This window comes from Leptonychotes weddellii, chromosome 6 (genome assembly GCF_054177405.1).
Source record: "Leptonychotes weddellii isolate Sample4059 chromosome 6, ASM5417740v2, whole genome shotgun sequence".
Lineage (NCBI taxonomy): Eukaryota > Metazoa > Chordata > Mammalia > Carnivora > Phocidae > Leptonychotes > Leptonychotes weddellii.
Window position 1 is genome coordinate 9,047,997 of NC_138374.1, and position 13,770 is coordinate 9,061,766.

At 46.0% G+C, this 13,770-nt stretch overlaps 1 protein-coding gene across 18 annotated transcripts in view; it reads left to right on the forward strand.

The window, feature by feature from the left end:
- The window catches only part of FGFR2 (fibroblast growth factor receptor 2), a 99,723-nt gene that overhangs the window by 64,988 nt on the left and 20,965 nt on the right, over window positions 1-13,770 (forward strand). For 5 of the 18 annotated variants that reach the window (XM_081823362.1, XM_081823357.1, XM_081823364.1 and 2 more), the window contains 3 exons: window positions 1,031-1,178; window positions 4,596-4,798; window positions 13,322-13,473. In XM_081823362.1, the coding sequence (XP_081679488.1) occupies window positions 1,031-1,178; window positions 4,596-4,798; window positions 13,322-13,473 (503 nt within the window). Of the gene's footprint in view, window positions 1-1,030; window positions 1,179-2,378; window positions 2,524-4,595; window positions 4,799-13,321; window positions 13,474-13,770 lie in introns of all 18 variants that reach the window. The other 13 variants (XM_081823363.1, XM_081823361.1, XM_081823374.1 and 10 more) reach the window with 4 other exon arrangements.

The following is a 13,770-nucleotide window of genomic DNA, read 5'->3' on the forward strand; positions in this document are numbered from 1 at the left end:
CTTGACCGGCCAGAAGAGAGTGTGGTAGGGAATTAGCAGATTATTAGGCTTGCTAGTAAAATTGCAGAAGGGAATGGGGGGCGGGAGGGGGAGGGAAGGGCTATTCAAGTGGGAGTCAGAATAATTCAGCTGCTTATTGGCCCTGAGATCTCATATGAGATATTGAGGCTTAGCTGCACATCCATAAAAGTGGGGATCATGATGCCATCTCCCCTACGGGGTGGTTGTACAGAATCCATGCAATGACGTGCATTGAAAGAGCTTTGTAAACTCGCGTGGTACCAGTGTTTATGGTTAACGCCAATGTCGACTTCTCTTAGTACGACGTTAGGATCAAATTGGAGTAGCCATCTGCCAGAGGCAATTTACATTTTACTTTTAAAAGAAGGCTTTTGGCCTTTGAAATTCATTCACATGTGGTTTAGACAAACCTTAGAAAATGTTTTTGCACCAGCGAAATGTTGAACAAGGAGACTTCCTTTCTCCTTGTATTTCGTATTTGGTTCCTTGCAAGAGGGGACTTGGTGATAGCATCAGCCTCTTTAATTTTTAGATCTGTCTTGCGCTTCAGGACGGTGATAGCAAGTGGCAGCTAAGTCTGTAAGCCTCTCCTTAGCCACTGCCTACGACGTCTCCCGCATGTAGGTGCTCGTAGAAAACGTCCTTAAAAAGAACAGTCTTCCCATAGAACCATAGGTAGCTCTGCTAAGAACTCTCAACTGATGAGGTGTTCTCCCCAGCTGAGAATCCCAGTGGTCAAAAGAGCTGGAAAAAGATGACCAGCCTGGGGAATTGCGGGTCCGTTCTGCTCGGTATTGATCACACCCTTCTATCCCTCTCCACTGGGTCACTTCCATGGCCCATCAGTTAGTTTATTTTGTTCTGTCTAAGCCCACAACCCTTTAAGGCAGCTCCTTAGACCTAATGGAGATTTTTTTTTTTTTTTTGGTGGTGTATTGGTGGTGGGTCCCTAGACAGTGCAAAGTCCTTCCTGGTTGGCCGTTATATTGTTCTCCTGTGTCTGTTCCAGCACTCGGGGATAAATAGTTCCAATGCAGAAGTGCTGGCTCTGTTCAATGTGACTGAGGCGGATGCTGGGGAGTATATATGTAAGGTCTCCAATTATATAGGGCAGGCCAACCAGTCTGCCTGGCTCACTGTCCTGCCAAAACAGCAAGGTAACAATGTTTTGTGTTTTTGTTTTTTGTTTTTTGTTTTTTTTAAAAGAAGGCTGGATATAGAAGCTGAAAAGATTTGGTGCTTTGGGAGACTGCAGGCAGCTTCTAGGATGACTCTGTGGCCTTGGTATATTCGTCATAATCTTTCTTCGGTGATGCAGCTGGTAGGATACCAGCAGCCATGGAAAAATGCCCACGATGTTCAAAGTGCTTGCTCTCATTTCCTCTAAAGATTACCTGCCACCCCCCCACCCAGTTTTTAAGTCGTTCCTTCTGGTTTATCTTGTTTGGGCTGCACATTCCCCGTCATTTCTGCACACCAGCTGCAGTTTCAACACACACAGGCATGCCTGTTAAATTTGGGACATTTACATATCAGCAGAATTCATGCCTTCTTCTGCCCCAGATTGGTAGAGAAATATTGGCACGCGATAATTTTTCCAACAGAATATCATTTCCTTGGTTACATAATGGGTGCTTAGGAGATACTGTCCTTGACCTTGCTGTCCTAAGTTGGAGCATAATCCATTTTATGGATGTGGACACTGTTGAAGGCAGCGGTTGACATTCTTTGTCACGACTCACACTCAAATGTTTATATTGAAGGAAAAAAAAAAACCAGTTTCTTTGCTACCAAGATCGTACTTTCTTCTGTTTTCTTTCATGCAATGTGAGTCAAGATGGTTCCACATGAATATCAGAGTCTGGTAACCGACACAGTATTCCACCCTGGTTGGTCCCCACCGGGCTGGAAGGACGTGCCAGGTGTCCACTTGGGCGTGTCTCCAGGGTTTTGCTTTACAACACAATAATTTAGACAGCACCATCCTTTTCTCAAGGTGGGAGTCTGCAGCCAACAGAACCAGAACCCAGCTGGGACTTTTGGGTGCTTACACTTTTGGAAAACCATCCCTAAATCCTAAGCAACACAAAGGCCAAGAGAACGGATCTCTGTGGGTTGATTTTTCCATGCGTCTGATTGCATGCATGTCTAGGTGGTGAAGCCGGTGTGGTGATGGGCCTGTGGAGGCGAGCTGCTCAGTGTCTCTCGGTTGTGGGCTTTGTGGACGGGCTGCGATCGGAATCTTCTGGTGGCCAGCACCTGCCGGAGCCCCTGGTGCAATGCCTCATGGTTCCACGGCCCCCTCCACGATCATCCCTATGTTGTCTAGCCTTTTCTCTTGCTTCCCTGTTTTCTAGGCCGCCGGTGTTAATACCACGGACAAAGAGATTGAGGTTCTCTATATTCGGAATGTAACTTTTGAGGATGCTGGGGAATATACGTGCTTGGCGGGTAATTCTATTGGGATATCCTTTCACTCTGCATGGTTGACCGTTCTGCCAGGTATATACTGCTCTTTCTCGCCATGGTTTTTTCCCTTTTCTGGGTTGATTGCTATAAAATTAACACGGCTTCTGTTCTCAGAAATGGCCCCTTTTATCCTGGCGTAAAGATTCTTAAAAATGCTGAAAATTATCCCCCGGGGATAAGAAAGTTGCCTTTGGAAATTCACTTACAATGAGATCCCACACTCCCATTTATGATCAAGTGAAATTTCATCCTTAAAACCCAAAGGGATCTTATATTTTCAGTGAGTCACTGAGTCAATGTATAAATTCACCCATCTGCCTTTCTTCTAAGGAAAAGAAGGGGAAATTACTTTGTAAAACTCAAAGTAATTTTTTCTCATTTCAAATTCCATTTCACTAAAACCCCATATGTACTTTTATTACATTGTTCCACTCTCTCTTTTTTAATGATATGTAAATAGGTGGATGTATGTTGGGGTGCCTGGGGAGAAGCACCTCGGCACGTAGGATGTACAGAAGCAGTGTGTTACCTACCTCGGGAATCGGTGGCTTGCTGCATGTTGCAATAAAGTGGACCCTCAGTTTGCCTTTCCTGCAAAGCATGCTCTCACCAACTTGGGCTTGATGTTATTTCTGCCCTGTGGAGAAATCAACATCAGCGAAGCCCTGTTGCCTACATACTGCTTCTGTCTGAATCTTTAACCGACATCTCTGTCCTCGTCGAACTTCTCCTGATAATCACAATCTACTTTGATGTGTGTCTCTTTGTCATTTCCTTTGTGAAGCTGCATAGACTGGTTTGCTAGCTCATGATGTTCCACTCCAGTTATTAATTCCTTATTTTTAGAGTATGGTGCCTACCTGCATGCTTATTTTTATATCTAGTAAAAAGAAATTGATCTTTCCATTTTGTGCTGTGCTGCTGGGAGTTTTGACTATCTTGCAAGTATTTTTTCTGATTAAAATGTATAAGCTTTAAATAATACCATTGCATCCATTTTCCCTTTTGTTGTGAGTCTGCTCTGTGGATATTTGCTTTGAAACAATGAGATGCTTCTTATGTTGAGCTTGCTTTTTACTTGTAGTACTGCCTTCTGCAGGTGCCTAATTGGCACTTCTTAACCAATTTGCCTGATAGTACTACTAGCACATTAACTAAGAATGCAGTTTGAGAAAAATACTGTTTGGAAATACACTGCTTGTAGCTCAATGACCATTGAGGACTGAGGAGGGAGCAGATATTACCGGAAGTTGATCTAAGAATGTGCTACCTTAAGTAATTACGTGGAAACTCACATAATACCGTTTCTATTTTTTCTCTAAGAGAAAAGGTGTAGTTACCTCAGTATAACCAGAAAACACAAATCTTAAATGGTAATTGATTAAGGGATATTAGAAGCGTTCCATGATACAGACATAATGATTGTATATTAAAGGCAATTTGGCCTTTAAATTCAGTTAATTTGTTTATTTGGTTGAATAATATGCTGGACGATATTAAGAAATTCGAAAACTTTCTGGACCAGCCTACTAGATGAATATTTATTTCATTTCATATGGAAGTGTGTTCTTCTGGGTTAAATCACCCTGTCACATCTTCCTTTGGAAGACCTCCCCCAAATAAGAGTGAGGTACCATCTCTTCACATGCACAGTGGGCATTGTTTCTACTTAGGAATTTTTGATTTGGTTTGCGTCAGAGACCACCATGGAAGACAGTCCTTTTTTCTTTTTTCCCGTAGATGTGGATGACTGTCCTATTCTGCCCAAATGTCTGACAGAATGTGGCCCTGTAGCCTGCCCTTTGTGCTTTGGAGGCAGCCAATCCATCACGATCACTGGATTGCAGAGGCCCATTGAGGCTAGAGCTAGCGGCCGCTTGGGCCCCGGTGGTCAAGTGGGGAGCCCTTGGTTACTCGCCTTCATTTGGGAGAGGTGCATGGCAGGCCCATAGCCCATGCCATTCTGCAGCATTGAGTCATTGGGAAGCCTGTCCTTGGGAATGGTCATCCCCTTGTGATTCGTTTAATTATGCCGGGATGCAGCAACCCCATGTCCTAACTCTGTGGCCTGCTTATCTGTTCCTCCCCTGTGGTCTACACTCTAGCTCCTGTAAGAGAAAAGGAGATTACGGCTTCCCCAGACTACCTGGAGATAGCCATTTACTGCATAGGGGTCTTCCTAATTGCCTGTATGGTGGTGACGGTCATCCTGTGCCGAATGAAGACCACGACCAAGAAGCCAGACTTCAGCAGCCAGCCAGCTGTGCACAAGCTGACCAAGCGCATCCCCTTGCGGAGACAGGTAACAGAAAGTAGATAAAGAGTTTGAAGAAATTTACTCCTCCCCCACGCCCCAGCCAGCCCTTGGGTCTGTTTTTCGGCTACGATATCCTGTACTTCTGTGAGTTTCGCTATGCGAGCGGTCCTGACATGCTTCTCAGTGGCTCTCCAGTTAGTGTTGGGGGCTCGGAGAGTCAAGTGCTGGTGCATCAGTCGGGTCAGCTGAGTCAAGTTCCAAGAACAAGAAAGCATGACGGTGTGAGACTCTGGGAGCTAATCGGTAGGACTGGAAATAACACGGGGAGGCATTGCCCTTGTGTGTTTGAGGCTCAAGTGCAGCGGTCTTTTTGAATCATAGGCCACTTTTGTCCCCTGTGAGCTAATGCTGTTTTTGAGACAGGCTCATGCCGCTAGTTGGAAAGGGCGGGACTCTGGTTCTCTTTGACTTTTATTTTAAATCAAGGTCAGAAACTTACGCCCTGGAGATGAAACTGAACTACTGCTTGATTTAGACCAGACTATGATGTCCTTCTTAACTGGGTTTTGGCTCGATCTCTCTGATTCTTAAAATAGAAATGTATGCATATATTATGTTATTGTTAATCATTCACAAGTGTGGCTATGGATTCGGTGGTAGAAAGATTTTTATATTGAATGAGCAACAGATTGTTCTTAACCCCGTGACTGGCCTTTGGTGGTTACTTTTTGCTTGTGTGCGCCTCATGATTGGTGTCATTTTGCTTTGGGGAGAGGGCAAGATAGAGCCTCTGTACCTTTGCCTTAACCCGAAGCTGCAAAGCCAAGTGGGACAGGATATACTTTGACTCTTTCTTCTGTGTTCATGAAGATGGAAGGGGAAGGCAGGTATGAATGGGAAGTGTTTACTAAAATAAGTATTGGGAACTTTGTTCCGATCAAGGAATTTCTTTTGAGACAACCAAGTAAAATGGCTAACTCACTGGCTCTGTTGCAGTATGTGCTTTAGTAGAATTTACAGGGCGTTTGTTAAAATTGCAGATTCCTTAGTCTTAGCCCTGGAGATTCTCGTCCAATAGATCTTGAAATGGGGCCCGGAACCTGTATTTTAATCGGGTCCTTGGGTGATTCTGAAATGTACTCCGAGAAACTCTGGGTTAATCCCAGCCCTGTCCCTCCTGGGACTTCAGGTGGCGATGACATTTTCTGGATCTGGCGTTAGCACGGATTAGGAACCAGTTGGCCAGCCACAGTTTTGGCATGGCTCTTGCTGTTCTCGACCCAGCTCCAAGCTCCGGGCTGAATGGGTCCTTGTTGACTCCTTTGAAGCCACATATCAGGCAGCTCTTTATTCTTTTTAGAGGCTGAGGATAACATTTGGAGTGTGTTGTCAAGTGTAGGTGATTGCCCAAATTATGTTAAGAGCAAGGAAAATAAAGGTGCCCACTGGGTGACTCCTGCCACCAAGAATGCTATTGTTATTGAAATGACACCACTATCATTCTTGGGGCCTTCTAGAGAAGCAATGATGAGGCCACTTGCCTGACTTTGGGAGAGTCCAGTCTGAAGGTGACTCTTCACATGGCCAGATGGTGCCTTCAGTGACCTTCAGGTGCTATGGCCACCCCTCCCCCTCCCTCCTCCTTTCCAGCTACCTCTGGGCCATTCTTCCAGCCACCATCTTGAGAACCTGACCTCAGGGAGCTGGAAAAGGGAGTGGTGTTCCCATCTCTATTATTAATTTTTTTTTCTAATAGGGGAAAATGCTACCTTCTGGAGGAAACCTGCAATTTGGTGTAGCTAGACCATTGGCCCATAATGATGTCATCATCTTTTTTTCTGCCACTATTACAATGCTCTTTTTTTTAACTTAAATATAAAAGACACAGCTGCCCTTAAAAATCTCCTTGACTCAACCCTAGTCATCTTATTTTCATTTCTCTTTGACTGGCCTTTCTTCTTTGTCTCCACCTCAGTTGGTCATTCTTGCTATACTTTCCCCTGTATAACCAAGGGTAACATTAGGTTTTTCTCCTTTTTTCTTCTTTCTTTCTTTCTTTCCTTTATCATAATTTCCCGAGTGCTTGGTCTAACCCAGGTTCCATGCAAGATAAGACCTGTCACCTTCACCAGTGGTTCCAAGGTTATTTGGCGGTCATCGTTTGGAATGTAGTTGTCTTGGGTTTTAGTAGGGGCAAGTAGAATAAGAGAAGCAGAGGAAGGTGGGCAAATAGCAGTGCCCTGGGAAAAAAAACAGATCTCTGGGAGATTAATTTATTTGGGGGAATGTTGACACACCTCACCTCCTCTTATATGTTAAAATGGATGTGTGATTCTTTACAAAGAGCACTCTGACAGTAAGCATGGCCCCTTTGGTGGGGAAGGAGATTCCTATCAGGTATCTGGATAAAAGAGGGTTATTGGCTGTAGCTGGAATGAGAAGCCCCGTAAAGGCCAGCAGATTGTTGATGACAGAGAAAATACCACAGGGATGCCAAGCATGTCTTTACCTGGCGACAGGTGAGCCTGTAATCAGATGTCTTGAGGATGGGTTCTTCTAGTTATTTGCAAGGCCACTTTTCATGCTGTATTTGCCCAACCTCCTCCAACACACCGGTAACACTGAGCGTCTTCATGATGGAGTTCGAGTGTTATCTTCTTGGCCCTGACCCTCGCCCCTCCCCCAACACACATACACGCAACATCTCACTCAACTCAATCCATCATTGTTCTCTGTTTAGAACAAGAAGAGTTGTGTTTTTTCTTTTCCTTCTTTTCTTTCTTTCTCCCTTTCTTCTTCTTTTTTTTAATCCTGCTGTGAGTTTTTCCTTCTTGACATTTACTAATTTGTCCTGGACTTAACTGTTATGAGACAGACATTTCAGTTTGTTATTTTTTTGAGTCAAAAATACTTTTCTCGGGTAGCTAAGAAGAAATTCCTTGTGTTCATGCCCCAGTAAGCAGGAGTTTTTTGAGGCTCTTTATGCATTTTGATGCTTGAGGAAAGACAAGAGAACTTTTTGGTTGGGAGAGGCAGGTCACACACAGCGTCTCCCTGTGTCCCTTGACAGGGGTTCATCCTGCTTTCAGTGCTGGGGCTCGGATACCATGCCAGCCCCTGGAGCGCCTGAGCTCCTTTGGAATCAGAGTGATCAAGGGGACCAGCCCAGAGAGGGTGTCCTCGTGAGCTTGTCAGCTCTTGTGTAGGTCTCTGGGGCTGCCAGTGGATAGCCTTAGTCATTGGGAGGCAGCCTTTGCACATCCATGAGTTCAAGAGAGGGTTTCACTTTCCCTGTGCCGCACACAGGGGAGAGGGGTGCAGGGGAAATTGAGGAGGTTTGTTCAGGAGGCATGTGCTATTGCTGGGTTTGGTGGATCAGTTTTTCAGTGAGTACATCGACTTCCTTCTCTGGAGCCAAAGTTTCCATAGGGCAGGATGGAGATTTCCCTTTTGCCATAAACAGATAAACCCATCTCCTGGGTAGGGGCTGTGCATTAATGGTTATTAAACACAATGAACCCTGTGAAGGAGGGTTCCACTCCTAGAAGCTCATTCACTGTCTAGCAGCAAAATACCATGATTTTGGAATATTCTCCATCTTTTGGTTCCTCAGGTGGTCTAGTGAGACCTCCCTGGTTCCAGAACACACGTGGGTAATGAGAGTGGCCGTGCATGGCTAACTGGACTCTGCCCTTCCATGTGGGCGCCCCCATTGGCTGTTCTCCCCTCTCAGCCTTCCAAAGACAGGGCAGTGTGAGATCTGATTTGGATTTTGGCTACTGGGATCTTCTAGGAAGAACCAGCCCATCCAGGACCTGTGAGCCATTGCTCTGATGGGTTGATTCATGGAGTCCAGGGAGCAGCATGGGGGAGGCAGAGACCTGGCAAAGGAGAAGAGTGATAAACCACCTCGTCTGATGAATTAAATTTTGAATCCAACCCCTGAAACTCCTTGAACCTTTATCCCAGCCACCTGGTTCGAGGTGGGTGAAAGCATTTTGTTTGGACATCGGGGAATGGTGGGCAGGGCTTAGAGCAAAAAGTATGTTAACTCGGGGCCTTCTCTTCTGGCTTGGGAACGTGGATCCACAGCTTCAGAGTCAGGAATTAGCGTGCACATTCGTCACCCCTCCCCTCTTTGCTTCTGCCTGCCTTACTCTCTGTGAGGTCCCCTGCCTTGGTTCTAATCTAGTCTACTCTAGTATGCAGAGGTAACACTATTTCTTGGTGGCCCTTTAAAAAGAAAAGAAAAAAAACCCACTTCCTTGCTTAATCTCCCCTATAGACTGTAGAAATATACAAAAGGCACATTTCGTTAAAAGCTTGATTTATGGCACGTGTTAAAGAGATTCCAGAAAGTGGGGAGTTGAGTAGAGACTGAAAATACACGCTAGAAGCGTTCCTGTGGGGATTGAGGAGCGGGAAGGCGGTTTATTTTAGGGTGTTCCCATTTATTGTTTGTCAGTAACTTAATGATCGCCACCCATGGAATATTTTTAAATTAGGCTATCTGATAAGGGAAGATCATGATTTTGTGCAAAAAACAAACAAACAAACAAAAAAACCAAACCAAACTCAGTGATAATTTAATAGCGCTGTGTTAGTCAAGGGATTCACAGGTGGACAGTGGGAATTACTTGAGGGGCATGTTCGGAAGGAAAGAAGGTCCAGCAAGATGCAACGTTTCATGGAGGAATCGCCAAGCCCCGGAAACACGTTGGCTCACAGCAGAAACGGCATGAAGAGAAAGCCAGCCATGGTTACAGTCCCAGAGGGGATTTTAAAAGCTTAATAAAAATGCATGGAGGTAAAATTAAGATAACACCTCCATGGACAGAGTGACCAAATTCTAGTCTCTCATACTTCTGGCATTTTCTTACCTCTTTTCCCCCTTTCTGCTTTTTACAAAAGTATTTTCCAGATTTATACATTGAATCTAAACCTCCACACTTAATCTGGACAGAACTTTCATAAGTAATCATTTTCGTAAACACGATTTTCAGGTTTTTAATAGTAATGATAACAACCAAGTTCGTCAAGGGTTTCCGTTTTAAAAGCTTTCACATGAAAACCTTGTCGAGGTTGTTTGGAGGAAGATGTGTATGTGTGTGAACTTTCGCCATCGGTTTGTGGGCAAAGATTGCTCTCGGGTCATAGGTTAGCCGCAGAGCAGTTAACGTCTGACTGAACGTTAGGTTTTTCTGTTCTTAAGCAGCCTCTGAGCCATATTTGTCATGAGGACGTTCTTATGCTCCAGCTTTCCTCCTGCCCTGGGACTGACCCCTGACTCCGCGATCCTTTATTTCTTGGGTTTGCTCTTTCACTTGCTGGAGCCCCAGCCCGTCCTGGCTGTGAGCAGAGGGTCTCATCGTCCAAACCAGTAAGGCAGTCTCAGCCCTTAATGCCAGTGGGGTTTCGTTCTTTGCGGAGCACGCAGTAAGCTAGCATCTCCCACGCAAAACAACCGCAGGCTCCAGATCTTCTGGGATCCCCAGAGGAAGGTGCTGGTCATAAGCTCCCTTGGGTCCGGGCAGTGCAGGATTCTGAAAGGGTGCTAGGGAAAGCTGTTGTGGTGTTGGTAGCAAATATTAACTGAGCTCTTAGCAAGTGCCGGGCTGAGCACTAAATGCCTTATGGGTGTGACCTCATTTTACCCTCATGGTACCTCTGTGGGGTGGGAACTGACCGGGCCCCGTGTCGTGAACAGTTAGCAGGGGAAGGGTACCAGCTAGGGTTGACTGCTCGGCCGGGGCCGGTCAGTGGGGTGCCCACATGGGAGGGTGCAGAGATGCCGTAGAACCCAGCATAGTAGCACAGGGGAAGGAGAAGGACGGGGTTCTTGTCATTTCTAACTCATTTTAGAAGTCAAGTCACCGTGTTTCAAACATATTTTTATTGTTAAAGAAGGTGCTTTTTCTAAAACGTAAGAGAAACACATAGGCATGGTAATAAAATTCAAATGGCTCGGAAAGTTCTGAGGCAAGACAAATTCTGCCCCATCCCTCAACTGTTTGAGTCTCTCTCTCTCTGAAGGTGGCCACTCTTAAATCTCTTCTGTATCCTTCCTGAAAGCTTAAAAACGATGCTGTGTTCTCACACCCCACATGGGAAGGCTGCTTTCTTCCATCGTACTCTTAAGTCTTGCCACTAAGAGCAGAGATTTTTGAGGACCTGCCTTTTCACTCAGAGCCATGCCCCCCGTTACTTCCCCATTGGGTTTCCACTCCTCTCTACCGATGGCAGCACACGAGGCACCGATGGTGGAATTCTGGAAATCCTGCGGGGCTGGTAGCGACAGGCTACCTGGCTGGCCTTGCAGAGAGAGTCATGGCGGCAGAATCTGCTAGACCGCGGCCATCTGGGGCCGGTGTCATCTCATCGAGAGGTTGACTTTTACTAGTGTGGTCGGTATCTGTTGCCTGTGATTCTCAGGTACAAGTTCCCATTGCAGTGAATGGTGATTTTTGCCTCTTCATGGGGGAGAACTTTCCAGAAGAACTTTTTGTCTCTGAAAACACCAGCCTCCTTTTGTATCCCTAGCACATGGCCTTGAGTCAGTGTAGTGCAGTGTGTTGGGCCCCACACACTGGAGGGGTGTTCTAAGTCGTCTGTTTGGCCAGGGTGGGGTCCCTGCCTAGTACCTGGCATTAGTGGGGAGCAGGGGTGGGTTCCGTGAGTTCACACAGTTACCTTTTGTGCTTTCCTCCTTGCTTCCGCCAGCCACGCGAGCATGTGGACACTTGGGTGTGAGGCCTCAGCCTTTGGGAGCCCAGTCTATTCACGAAGTTCTCTCAGCTCCAAAATTAATGATTCTTCAGCTCCTTTTTAAAGAAAAAATTATTTACAGTGCTCACAATAGCATTGCTCGTACTATCTGCATAGTTAAATTTAGGAGTGAGTCTCCCTGTCAAAAGATTGCTCAGAAGGCTCAGAAATGTTCTCTTGTATGTTTTACTTTTATTTTTTAAAGATTTATGTATTTAGAGAGAGAGCGGGAGCGGGGTGGGGGGAGAGGGAGAATCCTCAAGCAGACTGTGCTGAATGGGGAACCCAGTGTGGGGCTCGATCCCATGGCCCTGAGATCGGGACCTGAGCCGAAATCAAGAGTCAGATGCTTAACCGACTGAGCCACGCAGGTGCCCATTCTCTTGTACGTTTTAAAAGATAATAGAGATTCTGGGTTAAAAATCATATACAACTTGATTTTAATACTGACACCAACTCCCTGTTCCTAAAATGATTTTCTCCCCCTCCCAGTCCATTCTTGGGCATCTTCTCGGGTTTCTATCTGCATTAAGGGCAATTTGGGCTTACAAAGGAGAGAATAAAGGTTTTCCAAATAACTTAGTTCCCAGGGAAGTACAGAGGGAATGGTTCAGGCTCTATTTTGTGAATGGTCATCCCAACTAAGTTTGTTCGTCTGCATTCCGTCTTTGGCACCTTAATTTAAAAGGTGTTCGTCAGCACAGCTGGGGAGTACAGTTGACCTGGGCAGTCATGCAGGGGACAGAACCAGGGTGGGAGGGCGGGCCGCTTGGTTGGACCATGTTAAACCTCATGCTCCAACTTTCCTGATTCCCAAGTCTCGTTCATGGTTTAGAATAAGGGGGTGGTCAAGCAGCCCATGGTTTTCCAGGATTGTGTAGTAATTCTCAAATTTGGCCTTTAAGTGGGCACTGCGTGTGTTTTCCTTTATAGAAACCAGCACAGGGAAGGCGCTATATTTAAGAAGTAACCATTTTGTCAGACGCAGACCAAAATGGGTGAGGGTGAATGAGAAAACTCGGGGAAGCCCTTGCGTGCTGCAGGTGGGAGAGGAGCTTTCCCATGTGATTATGAATCAAGGATGTAGTTTTTTGCTCCTTGACTTTTCGTCCCATGTGTTCAATCCACTAGTTTCTGAAAGAGAAGTTGACAAGGGTCCGTTGATTTTCATCGAATGGCCTGGGCATCCGCCAGTTCCCAGAAGGACTGGGGAGAAGCAGAGAATGGCCCCAGTGCCGGGGCCTCAGGTTACGTGGAATTAGGGCACTTAGAGCTACTGGAACGCCCTTCACATTCGAATCCTCGAGCTAGTTCCTTGAGACATTGAGCTTTTCATTCCAAAAGGCAGACGAAATATCGAAGAGCTGATTTTCTCAGGTTTTGTGGAGTTTCATAGGCACAGAATTGATTCATGATCTGAGCTGGTCTGCAGGGAGATTGACCACGTGGGGCTCTGGGACAGGTCTAGGCAAAAAGGCAGTCATGAAGCTCATGGGGTGGTGGCCCTGTCCTCAGGTGCTTGTTCGGAGGAATTGGGTCAGAAGGCTGGCATATGTGGCTCTGGTACCATCTAAAAATGTTTGCAAACCTGGTCTCAGGGACCTAGGATGTGGGTGAAATCTGGTACTGCAAAGAAGGGAGGACAGAGGTGCTGGAATCCAGTGGTTTTGGTCCTAAATTCTTGACTTTGGCCAGCGCTCCCACTTCTGTTCCTTTCTCAGAATCAAACATCTGGCTGGGCTCTGGCCAGCTGCCAGGCTTCTCAGGTAGAGCCAGGATTACATCTGCGTCTTTGTGTTTTGTCTCCAGGTTTCCGCCGAGTCCAGTTCTTCCATGAACTCCAACACCCCGCTGGTAAGGATAACCACGCGCCTCTCCTCAACGGCAGACACCCCCATGTTGGCAGGGGTCTCCGAGTATGAATTGCCAGAAGATCCAAAGTGGGAGTTCCCGAGAGATAAGTGAGTGCTTCTGTTGGACGCATCCCGCAATGGAATTGTAGGCATAAATGGGGATGTTGGCTTGACATGTTCTTTTTCTGGTCCTTAGCTGCAAGGATCATGCAACAGGAGTGGAGTGAGATGCTATTTCTAAATAACCAACTCCTGAAAAAGAAAAGAATGGGTTTTCTCTCTCTCTCTCTCTCTCTCTTTTACTGGTTCTTTTAAAAAGCTGCTAGGCATGGCTGGTCCCCAACCAAGACAGTACCTTGTTAGCACTTTTTTACTTTTTGGATAATTCAAACCCAGTCACATGGA